The following is a 13,680-nucleotide window of genomic DNA, read 5'->3' on the forward strand; positions in this document are numbered from 1 at the left end:
TATGCTTTGGATCATGAGCATTTCCTTCCGTTCATACTCTTCTCTTCCCATCATTCTGGTCCAAGTTCTTCTTTGTCTCATCTGTCCATAGGATGTTGTTCCAGAATGGTACAGGCTCTTTTAAACGTTCTCTTTTAAACTCTAATCTGGTCTTTCTTTTTTTGAGGCTTACCATTGGTTTACATCTTGTGGTAAACTCCTCCATATTTACTCTAATGAAGGCTTCTCTTGATTGTTGACTTTGACATAGACACACATACCTCCTGGAGGGTCTTCTTGATCTGGCCAACTGTTGTTAAGGGGTTTATCAGAATTTACCAGTGTATTCTTTCTTTTTAAGAATCTACCAGACAGTTGATTTGGCTATCTCTCTGATGGGTATATGTTGATTTTTCTGCCTAATGATTGCTTGTTTCACTGGCAGTGACAGCTCTTTGGATTTCATACTGAGAGTTAACAGCAACAGATTCCAAATGCAAATGTCACAGTCAACCCTTGTCCTTTTATTTGCTTACTTTTAAGTGCAATAATGAGGTGAGAACACAGCTGGCCACTCAACAGACTATTACCAGCATCAAATCCAAACGCCAGGGTCTCATAGTATGGGGTTGTATCAGTGCCCTTGGTAAAGGTAACTTCCACTTCTATGATGGCAGCATTAATTCAGAAAAGTGCATTGAGATTTTGGAGCAACCTTTAGGACAACATCTTTTCCAGGGATATTTCAACAAGACAATGCAAACCACATTCTGCACACATTACAAAGGCATGGCTGCAGAAGAAGAGGGTGCCGGTCCCCTCTGTTCCCAAAAGAGAATGTGTGGTGAATTTTGAAATGGAAAAATATGATGACAACGCTGTACTGTTGCACACTTTAAAACCTGTTTCCAGGAAGAATGGGACAAAGTAACACCTGAAACACATTCATCATTTGGTGTCTTCAGTTACTAATTATCTTTTAAGTGCTGTGAAAAGGAATGGGAACATTAAGTAGTAAGTGCTTTATCGTCTCAACTTTCTTTTTGAAATGTGTTGCAAGAATCAAAATTTAAATGCGTTTATTCTGAAAAACAATAAAATTCATGAGGTAAAACATCAAATAATATGCCCTTGTATTGTTCTGAGTATAATACAGGTCAAAGATTATTTACAAATCATCGTTTTCATTTGGGGTTTTACTTTTGGACTTGTTTGAAAATATGACTCTTTAGGTCAAATTTATGCAGAAATATAAAAAATTCGAAAGGGTTCACAAACTTTTAAGCACTGCTGTAAATAAAGTCTGTATTTTGAGATGCTATCCAACATATAATCGCAGCTTGTATAGAGTACAGTAGACACTAAATGACCTAACTTTGTCGGTGTCCAAATACTTATGAACCTGACTGTGGGTATGTTCAGAACAGTACTCTCCTGTTGTTTCTCTCTTTCTTTCTGTTGTATCAGTTTTCATCCCTGACATTTAAAATAACACACTTTTTCATTGTAGCATATCCCTGTAGAGAAAGTAGTAGAAATGGTGCATGCTGACCAAGAGCTCCAGGGAGAGTCTTTAGGTATAGTTATGCTGTCTGTTCATTATTAAAGATTCGTTATGTCTAATAACCCATTGAATATTTTAATTAATTTATTTTGTTTGTTTTATAAAAGATACCAGTATAGTATTCGACTCCCAGCCAATTGTAAGGAGAGAAACCTCTATGTAAGTGTTTTTTGCAAAATAATGATAATCACAATATAATAGGATCATTTGATGAGTTTATACAATGCACATTATATTTGTATTATTAAAATATACTTGCCTTTTTGAGTTGAGAAATCTAGTTTTTTCAATATGTGCATTCAGTATTATAAGAGAGGATCAGTATTTAATTCACATTTCAGTACTTTGTCAGTGTTGACACCAGTACATATGAATATTGATTGTCTTTTACTCTACTGCCAGATTACCAAGTCCAGGCTGCCTTAGCAAAAGGAGAATTTCAGTGTCTGGGTCATTATTCCCATGTCAGCATGAACCTTCACATCAGTCCAAATCAGGTGACAGTGATGTATTGAGACAGAAAAGCTTAGCTCAAGTTCTCATTAGTTCAGTTGCATCAGTCCTCTAGTAGCAGTACCAGAACACTTTTCAGCTGCTTTTACACAGGCACTTGTGTCAGAACAAGTTGTTCCTGGAACAAGTTGCCCCAGCGCAGCTTTCCATTTAAACACGATTTGTTTCGGAACAATTTGATACCAGTGGGCACAACTTGCTTCACTTTATGTGGTGCAGTTTGTTTCTGTTTACTGTCTGAACACAATTGGTGGCAAACAGGAGGACTTGCACATGTGCGGTAGCATTCATCCGGGTTATGTATCATCTGGACAAGACTGCTTCATGGCAAATTCAATGGTCAGTTCTTTTCGAGTACTTTTCCTTGTCAAATTTCTCCACCTTTAAATGATGGAGTCATGCGATTCCCAAGCCAATCACAGTAATAACTGGACTAAAGAAGTTCTTACCCTCATCTAGTTGTGGGGAGATGCAGATACTCCGGTGGATTTGGAGAAATCGGGTCACAATGAGCCGATTTACCGCCGAATCACAGTGTGTTTAAACAGAAACAAGCAGCGAGAGAACAATAAAGCAAGTTAATACAAGCTTCTGATCACTGATTTGCACATGCACACACTTGTGTTTTACCTGTCTAACCTCTGGTTTGCGAGTGTGTAAACACGAAGGAAAGTGGGTGCAATTTGTTCCCGCTGCCTGTGTAAAAGCAGCTTTGGTGGGGTTACGCTGTCAGGGACCATTCAGTAATCTAATGCTGCTTTTACACGGGCAGCGGGAACAAGCTGTGCCCACTTTTTATACGCTCGTGTTTTATACGCTCGCTCACTATCGGTGGCAGAATGGTAGACAGACAGGTGAACAGAAAAGTGCATGCACAAATCAGTGATCAGAAGCTTGTTTTTAACTTGCATTATTGTTCTCTCGCTGCTCGTTTCTTTACAAACTCTGTGATTCGGCGGGTAAGAACCTCTTCTTTAGTCCAGTTATCACTGCGATTGGCTTGGGAATCGCTTGACTCCATCATCTAAAAGTGAATTTTGATAAGCCAAAGCACTCGTGAAAAACTGACTATTGAATTTGCTGCAAAACGGTCTTGTCTGGATGATAACTGACCCAGATGAACGCTACTGTGCACGCATGAGCCCTCTTACTTGCCACCAATTGTGTTTTTAGATGGTAAGCGGGAACAAGATGTTCCGGAAGAAATTACACCACCTCAAAAAGGGGAGCAAGTTGTGCCAACCGGTGTCAAATTGTTCCAGAACAAATCGTGTTTAGATGGGTAGTTGCACTGGGGCAACTTGTTCCAGCGCAAGTCCCCATGTAAAAGCAGTTATACAGTACATCGTTTTTCTTCTCTGCATCTGTCTCTTCTCCAGAGCCACCACAGAAGCCAGTGTCAGCCCAGAGCAACTCTGGAGGACTGAGTCACAAACAGCTTCATGCTCAGCTCACTCAAAGACTGGAGCAGGTGCTAAGAGAGCGTGAGCAGCAGGAGCAAAACCCACCAGAGCTAAGGGCTGCTGGAAAAGAGGCCACAGTGAAAAAGACACCGAGACTAACCCAACCGAAACTCAGTACCACTGAACAGAGTGGATGGGCTCAGAGCAATGGTGCTGACATGAGCAACAATACGGTGAGAACCTTGCAGTTTTTTGTGGTAATAAAAGCATCCTCAGTCCAAAAAATAAGCCTAATTTTTCTTGTGAATATACAAAACACAAAAATGGAAGAAATTGGTGGCACGGTGGTGAAAGTGGTTAGCACTGTCGCCTCACAGCAAGGTCAGCAGCAACTCCTCCAGCACCATCACATTGAACACGGGGGCCCCCCCAAGGATGTGTGCTGAGCCCCCTCGTCTTCACTCTGCTGAGCCACGACTGCACACCAACATCCAGCTCCAGCCTCTTCATTAAGTTTGCGGACGACACGACTGTGGTGGGTCTCATCAACAATGGTGGTGGGTCTCATCAACAATGGCGATGAGACAATCTACAGGAGTGAGGTGAGCCACTTGGCCATGTGGTGCAAGGACAACAATGTCCGCCTGAACGTGGAGAAGACGAAGGAGATTGTTGTGGACTTCAGGAGAGCGCACACCCAGCATGCTCCACTAACTATCGATGGTGCTGCAGTAGAGAGGGTGAGCAGCACCAAGTTTCTGGGTGTGCACATCTCTGAAGACCTGTCCTGGAGCAACAACACCGCATCACTGGCCAAAAAAGCCCAACAGCGTCTATACTTCCTCTGCAAACTGAGGAGAGCAAGAGCCCCGGCCCCCATCATGCACACATTCTACAAAGGCACCATCGAGAACATCCTGACCAGCTGCATCACTGTGTGGTACGGCGCCTGCACCGTGTCCTACTGCAAGACTCTGCAGCGCATCATGAGAGCAGCCGAGAGGATCATTGGTGTCTCTCTCCCTTCTCTTATGGATATCAATCACTCCCGCCTCACCTGCAAAACCATCAGGATTGCAGGTGACCCCACCCACCCATCTCACAGCCTCTTCAGCCTGCTGCCGTCAGGGAGGAGACTGCGGAGTCTCCGGGCCAAAACCAGTAGGCTCAAGGACAGTATCTTTCACCAGGCTGTCAGGAGGCTCAACTCCCTCCCTGTTCTTTCCCCCTGCCACAGATTCTGCCCGTACACCCCCGTGCCCCCCCCCCTTCAGCATCTGACATCATGTCACCCTCACAGTTCCCACCCCCCCAACACACACATATATATATAATCGTATATATAATCAATCATATATAAAGGGGCGCCCAGGAAGTACAACTCACTCTCCATACCAGAGGCACTCGAAACTGCCAAACAGCGACTAACAGCTCTGGCCACCCGGTTGAGGAGATACACCAAGGAAGGAGAGGCCAGGAGAATAAACAAGCTGTTCTCCACTGAACCAGCCAAGGTGTACTCTCAATGGCAGGGGAACAACAACCGGTCAGACCCACCAAGAGCTGAGGTGGAAAAATACTGGAAAGACATATGGGAAAGAAAGGCATCACACAACACCGATGCCCAATGGTTAGTGGACCTAAGAGCTGACCACAGCAACCTCCCAGAACAAGAACCAGTAACCATCTCAATGGCAGACGTCCAAGAAAGAGTGTCAAAGATGAAGAGCTGGACAGCACCAGGCCCCGATATGATCCATACGTACTGGCTGAAGAAGCTAACTGCACTCCATGAACGCCTAGCAGCACAGATGAACCAGCTGCTGAGGGATGGAACCCACCCAGAATGGCTAACCCAAGGCAGGACAGTCCTAATCATGAAGGACCCCCAGAAGGGACCCATCCCATCCAACTACCGGCCAATTACCTGTCTCTGCACAACATGGAAGGCCCTGTCAGGCATCATTGCGGCAAAAATGAGTAAGCATGTGGCTCAATACATGAGCGAGGCACAGAAAGGAATTGGCAGTAACACCAGAGGAGCCAAGCACCAGCTACTGGCCGATAGAACAGTCGCCCGAGACTGTAAGAAGAGACAGACCAACCTGTGCACTGCCTGGATTGACTACAAGAAAGCCTACGACTCAATGCCACACACATGGATACTGGAATGTCTGGAACTGTATAAGATCAACAGGAACCTAAGGACCTTCATACAGAACTCAATGGAAATGTGGAAGACAACCCTAGAGGCCAACTCAAAACCCATTGCCCAAGTCAACATCAAGTGCGGCATATACCAAGGAGATGCGCTATCACCACTGCTGTTCTGCATGGGCCTGAACCCCCTCAGTCAGATCATCACGAAGAGCGGCTACGGGTACCGATTCCGTAGTGGGGCAACAATCAGCCACCTGCTCTACATGGATGATATCAAGCTGTATGCCAGGAATGAGCGAGAAATAGACTCGCTGATCCACACCACCCGGATCTACAGCGATGACATAGGGATGTCATTCGGATTGGACAAGTGTGGCCGGATGGTCTCAAAGAGAGGCAAGATGATCCGGACTGAAGGGATTGACCTACCAGAGGGCAACATACAGTAGGTGATATCCAAGACAGCTACAAGTACCTTGGCATCCCACAGGCTAATGGAAACCATGAAGAGGCCACAAGGAAGTCAACCACAGCCAAATACCTCCAGAGAGTAAGGCAGGTCCTGAAAAGTCAGCTGAATGGTAAGAACAAGGTCCGAGCCATCAACATGTACGCACTACCAGTCATCAGATACCCCGCTGGTATCATAAACTGGCCAAAGGAGGAGATAGAAGCCACAGATATCAAGACTAGAAAGCTCCTCACCATGCATGGAGGGTTCCACCCCAAGTCCAGCACCCTGAGACTATACACTAAGCGGAAAGAGGGAGGCCGAGGGCTAGTGAGCGTCAAGACCACGGTCCAGGATGAAACATCGAAAATCCGAGAATACATCAGAAAGATGGCCCCAAAGGATGAACTGCTAAGTGAATGTCTCAGGCAGCAGAACCCTGATGAGAGTGCAGAGGAGGAGGAGGAACAGACAACCTGGAGAGACAAACCCCTACATGGCATGTACCACCGTCAGATAGAGGAAGTGGCTGATATCAAGAAATCCTACCAGTGGCTGGATAATGCAGGACTGACAGACAGCACAGAGGCACTAATCATGGCAGCACAAGAACAGGCCATAAGCACAAGAGCCATAGAGGCCAGGATCTACCAGAGTAGATCAGACCCAAGATGCAGACTGTGCAAAGAAGCCCCTGAAACAGTCCAGCACATAGTAGCAGGGTGTAAGATGCTAGCTGGATCAGCGTACATGGAGAGGCACAACCAAGTGGCTGGGATAGTATACAGGAACATCTGCAACCAGTATGGAATAGAAATACCCAAGTCCCAATGGGCCATACCACAGAAGGTGGCTGAGAACAACAGGGCCAAGATTCTGTGGGACTTCAGCTTCCAGACTGACAAACAGATCCTGGCTAACCAACCGGACATAGTGGTGGTGGACAAAGAGCAGAAGAGGGTGGTGGTGATAGATGTGGCGATCCCAGCTGACGCCAACATCAGGAAGAAGGAACATGAGAAACTTGAGAAGTATCAAGGGTTGAAAGAGCAGCTGGAACGGATGTGGAAGGTCAAGGGTTGCGTGGTCCCTGTGGTAGTGGGGGCACTTGGGGCAGTAACCCCCAAACTGGGAGAGTGGCTCCAGCAAATCCCAGGAACAACATCTGAAGCCTCAGTCCAGAAGAGCGCAGTCCTAGGAACATCGAAGATACTGCGCAGAACCCTCAAACTCCCAGGCCTCTGGTAGAGGACCCGAGCTTGAGGATGACATGGATACCACCCCCCCGCCGGGGGTGAGAAGGAGATTTTTATATATATATATACTCAACATTCATTTGCACACTGAACTCAGGGACTGCACATTTCACTTTACCTCGCCCATTTGCACTATTCTGCACTACCTCACCTTAACAGCTATTAGTTTATTGTTTATACTGCTTATTTCATGTTTACCTGCTATAGACCTCTTGCAGTCACGTGACTGAATCCCGGCTGGAATGTAAACAGCCGCCATCTTGTCGGTCAACAACACAGCTGAATATAACCGACGGACTACATGGGTCATTTTTCTAATGAACAGATAACTAGATATATGTATAAAATAAACGACCTACAGATTAGTGACCCTTATCGATTACCGGACGTAGTTTTCACGACCGTGTCAGTGGATATTGAACTGCCAGAGGTGGAATACCCAGATGTGTATAATTACCTCATTAACTTTCCCTCGCTGTTCAGTGGTGAAGCACTGCGTGCTTATAAATCTCTGGACAGTTATCTTTACAGAAATTCAGGATTTGTCATCCCCCCCTCAGATGTGGCATCTTGTAAACAAGAAAATAACAATCCTCATTGGACGGGCAAGTCACTTAAGTATTGAGTACTAGTACTGATACTAGATATCAGTAGTATCTAGTATTGCACTGACCAGCCGATTATAGAATAAGGTAATTCCAGCTGTCATTCCAAATCGTCCGTCTTGTTTACCATGGATCTGGCGTTGGAGAGATAGAGGCTTGGCAGTGGAGGTTTGAGTGGCTGTTTTCTGAGCTTAGTCAACAGGCCGGCTCTGCAGCCTCGCTTTTGCTTCCTCTCCTGACGCCGCCTCCTTCACCTGCCAGACCCGATAACAATCCACGGAGACCCCGCTGATCTCGCTATCTTGTCCGGAATGTTGTGCATGCGATGGAAATCGCTACAAACCATCATTTTCTGCTGGAAACCAATGTCCAGTAAGTCCATACGGTTGTAGTGGATATTGAAGTCTGGTAAAGACGAACAACACGCAAAAATACACACAAAAAACATAAACGTGCACAAGTGGGGAGAGCTTGTAGCCGCAGCATCCCCATCATGCGCCGCCATATCTACTATTATGGTTGAATATTTTATATTATCAGTTAGATCAAGTATCAGTAGTCGATCACTATTACTGTATATATGGTATACCTGATAGCAGCAATCCATTTTGCACGCCTGTCGGGGTCCTGTGGCAGCCTACTGTCAAGTGTATGTGAGCATCATGGGTTTCCCACACTTGAAAGGGAAGGACTCAGACACAGGATTCCACTCGTCTTATGTTTTATTGATTTTCAGTGGAGTTGACGTTGTAGTAGAATTGTATATAGTAGGGTTTTCCAGAAGAAAAGGTAGAAGGCGGAAATATGGCGTTTGACCGACAAGATGGCGTCTGTTTACAATCTGGATCGGCTGTGATGTCACATGCAAGTGGTCTATACCTCAAGTCCCGTTGACTGTTTTATTTTATGTCCTTTTGCTCCAATTTGTGTGTGTGTGTATTTTAGTGTTTAGTCTATGTCTATTTCTTATCTAGAGTGTTTATACTGTTTATTTCAATTATTCTATTTTTATTTATTGCATTGCCTGTTTGCACTGTGGGTCAGAGAGAACTGAAATTTCATCTGTGCTGTATGTCAAGCATGTATAGCATATTTGACAAAGTTGACTTGAGAAGGCTCTGGGTTCAAGCCCAGCGGCCAACGGGGGCCTTTCTGTGTAGAGTTTGCATGCTCTCCCCATGTCTGCGTGGGTTTCCTCTGGGTGCTCCGGTTTCCCCCACAGTTCAAAGACGTGCAGTTAGGTTACCATGGGACGGCCTTGGGCTGAAGTGCCCAGGAGTGGCAGCGTGCAAATACGCAGTGGCTTTGCTCTCCTACGACAAACTAAATTTCATTGTACGTTTGTGCAGTGACAATAAAGGTATTCTATTCTAAATAATTTTAATAGGTGGTTAGTATGATTTATGAACAGTGAAATAATCGTGTTAATCTGTTTTTAAATATGGGTTAAAGTATTGGTTGTACTTACACCACGACCATCAGAACATCCTCAAGAATGTAATGGGGTTTAGTGTGTTTGCATGAATATGAAATTTAGATTACTGTATTGACCCCCCTTTTTGTTTTCTTTTTCTATAGAAGATGGAGAAAGTAGCCAAGAGCATGGTGAAGCACATAAAGAGCCATTATAATTGCACTGCCTTTAGTACAGCAGCACAGGAGCATGTCTCCCAGTTCAACATTGCACCAACTAACAGGTAAAATAGACATATGTGTCAGTCCACCAGATTTTCATACTAGATTCTCAGACTATTGATTTTGAGTTATACTCGCTACATTACATTACTAAGCCTCTCGATGCAAGAAATACAAACCAAAGTGAAATTGGACCAAGGGAAGTTACTGTAAATCTGGCATGAAATCATGTGCACGCAACCCAAAATGGTCTATTTTCCAGGCAGAAAACCTTCAAAATGTACGTGATGTACAGTGTGGCAAAAAAGTATTTAGTCAGTCACCAATTGTGCAAGTTCTCCCACTTAAAAAGATGAGAGAGGCCTGTAATTTTCATCATAGGTATACCTCAACTATGAGAGACAAAATGAGAAAAAAAAAATCCAGAAAATCACATTGTCTGATTTTTAAAGAATTTATTTGCAAATTATGGTGGAAAATAAGTATTTGGTCAATAACAAAAATTCATCTCAATACTTTGTTATATTCCCGTTGTTGGCAATGACAGAGGTCAAATGTTTTCTGTAAGTCTTCACAAGGTTTTCACACACTGTTGCTGGTATTTTGGCCCATTCCTCCATGCAGATCTCCTCTAGAGCAGTGATGTTTTGGGGCTGTCACTGGGCAACACAGACTTTCAACTCCCTCCAAAGATTTTCTATGCGGTTGAGATCTGGAGACTGGCTAGGCCACTCCAGGACCTTGAAATGCTTCTTACGAAGCCACTCCTTCGTTGCCCGGGCGGTGTGTTTGGGATCATTGTCATGCTGAAAGACCCAGCCACATTTCATCTTCAATGCCCTTGCTGATGGAAGGAGGTTTTCACTCAAAATCTCACGATACATGGCCCCATTCATTCTTTCCTTTACACGGATCAGTTGTCCTGGTCCCTTTGCAGAAAAACAGCCCCAAAGTGTAATGTTTCCAGCCCCATGCTTCACAGTAGGTATGGTGTTCTTTGGATGCAACTCAGCATTCTTTCTCCTCCAAAGACGACAAGTTGAGTTTTTACCAAAAAGTTCTATTTTGGTTTCATACGACATTCTCCCAATCCACTTCTGGATCATCCAAATGCTCTCTAGCAAACTTCAGACGGGCCTGGACATGTACTGGCTTAAGCAGGGGGACACGTCTGGCACTGCAGGATTTGAGTCCCTGGCGGCGTAGTGTGTTACTGATGGTAGCCTTTGTTACTTTGGTCCCAGCTCTCTGCAGGTCATTCACTAGGTCCCCCCGTGTGGTTCTGGGATTTTTGCTCACCGTTCTTGTGATCATTTTGACCCCACGGGGTGAGATCTTGCGTGGAGCCCCAGATCGAGGGAGATTATCAGTGGTCTTGTATGTCTTCCATTTTCTAATAATTGCTCCCACCGTTGATTTCTTCACACCAAGCTGCTTACCTATTGCAGATTCAGTCTTCCCAGCCTGGTGCAGGTCTACAATTTTGTTTCTGGTGTCCTTTGACAGCTCTTTGGTCTTGGCCATAGTGGAGTTTGGAGTGTGACTGTTTGAGGTTGTGGACAGGTTTCTTTTATACTGATAACGAGTTCAAACAGGTGCCATTAATACAGGTAACGAGTGGAGGACAGAGGAGCCTCTTAAAGAAGTTGTTACAGGTCTGTGAGAGCCAGAAATCTTGCTTGTTTGTAGGTGACCAAATACTTATTTTACCGAGGAATTTACCAATTAATTCATTAAAAATCCTACAATGTGATTTCCTGGATTCTTTCCCCCCATTCTGTCTCTCATAGTTGAAGTGTACCTATGATGAAAATTGCAGGCCTCTCTCATCTTTTTAAGTGGGAGAACTTGCACAATTGGTGGCTGACTAAATACTTTTTTGCCCCACTGTACATGATGTTTCAGCTAGGTCTAAAGTGTATTTTTGGACCAGAATGACAAAACACACTTTTACTATGGATTTGCAAAACAGTTGTAGGTATATTTAATTTGATGCCTCATTGATTGGTTGGTGCCGTGCCAAATAAATTTTTGGCACTGTGCCAATTATGTCAGGATATTATTTGCCAATATTCTCTTTCTAACATGGGACCAACTTTAACCTGTACAAAATGTTACCAACAAAGCTAGAACTGTTGTTGATGCGAGACAGTCATAAAATGTGTTTTTATTCTTTCTAACCGCTGAACATGAAGTGTACAATAAATGGACGCTGTCAAGTGTTAACTCATTTCCGGTTCTAGACACTACACGGTAGTCATTTAAAACGAGTTCCTGTCTCAAGTCCTCCAGTACCAGCCTCAGTCCAACACAGTCGTGGATGATGTTAAAAGTGGTAAATGTAACCTGTAGGGATGCTTATTGAGGTGATTATTTGTTGATAATTACTGGATCAGCCAGCGAAAACGGTGCAAAATATCGCGCACTTTTAAACGCCGTTTATACGCACCATTGTACACAGAGCATCTGGTACAAAAATCCTGTGGCGCGACACATCTATCTTATATTTTCATTTTAGCCATCTATTACTTATTTAATATTCTGCTTTCTTCAGTAGATACATACATACTTTCAACAAGAGTTGGTGTCCAAATTCAGTTGTAAGTTTTCTCAACATTGTACTGGTTTAATTGATGGTTAAAATATTGACCAAACAAGAAATAAAATTTGTTTTTTAATTTTATGTAGTTATTACTGAAATATATTTGTGTCATTCCAGGCCAAGATCTCTGCTAATACATCTGGCTTTCTGAAGTCATCTTCAGAAGGCCAGGCATATCAATCCAAGAAGCCATCAACTCAGAATAAGTACTGATTTAAAATTAAATCTTGGGAAATTAGATAGGAATTTGAAATATTTTTAAATACTAATAGGATTCATTATCCATAGGTATTTTTGTATTGTTGTCAACTGATTGATATGTGACTGCTTTTGCCAGGGACGTTTATGCATTCACTCTAGATGTGCCAGAGCCCCGTGAGGTAAAAGCCTTGTTCTTTTTATTACATATGTACTGTGTGATATATTCTGCAGCATTGTTTTGTGTTCATGTAGTCCTAATTTCAGTTTGTTGCTTCCTAGAAAAAAAATAGGTCTTCTGAAATATCTGGAATGGAAAGCAGGTAATTAACCCTCTGGTGTCTGAAATGATTTTATTGTGAACATAGTTTTCAAAAGGTGAAATATGATTTGATATTCACAATTGGTTTAATTTGTTCTTCTTCCCTCAGTGTACTCAGCAGTTCACGAACTCTTTCTAGTACCTCTAAGAAGTGTCCTCCTGTGAAGGTCAGAGAATTATTAAGACTATTTTCTCGGAACAGCAAGGTCAGCTCTTTTGCTCTACACTGAAGACATTTGGATGTTTCTGTAGACTTTTTAATTCATTCTGCTGCTACTGTCATGAGTTAAAGCATCAGTAAAGATTAGTAAGCCCTTTCCAGAAGCTGTCCTGTAAGCCCAAGCCATGACACTGTCCCTATTGTGCTAAGAGATTAATCTTGGCTCCAGAACTTTTGTGGCTCATCTCTATATTTCTTTGCAAATTCCAGTTTGGTCATCCAATTCTTACTGCTGATGAGTAGTTTGCATATTGTGGTATAGCCTATATATTTCTGCTTTTGCCGTCTTCTTCAAATGGTGGATTGTGATGCCTTAACCCCTGCTATGTTGAGGTGGTTGGTGACGCCACTGACTGTGATTAGAGCTGTAAAGAAAAAAATAAACAACAATGTATCGGTCATCAACTGCTGCTGTTTTTCTTGGCCGACCTGTTTGATCTCTGGTTATGGTTTCTTTCTTTTTTCATGACAATTCCTAGTTGTTCTATTGGTTATGACCAGTGCTTGTGCAATGGAGTCAATGGTTTGATTTACCCTATTTTCTCAGCTTCAGAATGGCTTTCTGTTTTTCAAAGACAGCTTTCTGGTCTTCATGTTGGTTTATCCTTTTTAACAACAAATGCAGTCTTCAAAGGCAAAACACAGGGCCCAAACCAATAGTAGACATTCAGAGCTATCAGTTGTTGAAACAATTAATCTAACAGGGCACACCTGGGCAACAGTCACATTGTAGCGCTTACGGAGTGTGGGTGGAGCACAGAGGATGGCAGGA

General features: G+C 43.5%; 1 protein-coding gene across 1 annotated transcript in view; it reads left to right on the forward strand.

Annotated features, from left to right (window-relative positions):
* The window catches only part of sycp2 (synaptonemal complex protein 2), a 68,932-nt gene that overhangs the window by 38,208 nt on the left and 17,044 nt on the right, over positions 1 to 13,680 (forward strand). The window contains 10 exon segments of the mRNA XM_060936878.1: positions 1,490 to 1,556; positions 1,651 to 1,702; positions 1,946 to 2,040; positions 3,436 to 3,692; positions 9,510 to 9,628; positions 12,121 to 12,166; positions 12,286 to 12,374; positions 12,506 to 12,548; positions 12,649 to 12,689; positions 12,798 to 12,855. Coding sequence (XP_060792861.1) covers positions 1,490 to 1,556; positions 1,651 to 1,702; positions 1,946 to 2,040; positions 3,436 to 3,692; positions 9,510 to 9,628; positions 12,121 to 12,166; positions 12,286 to 12,374; positions 12,506 to 12,548; positions 12,649 to 12,689; positions 12,798 to 12,855 — 867 coding nt within the window.

The sequence above is a fragment of the Neoarius graeffei genome, chromosome 13 (assembly GCF_027579695.1).
Source record: "Neoarius graeffei isolate fNeoGra1 chromosome 13, fNeoGra1.pri, whole genome shotgun sequence".
Lineage (NCBI taxonomy): Eukaryota > Metazoa > Chordata > Actinopteri > Siluriformes > Ariidae > Neoarius > Neoarius graeffei.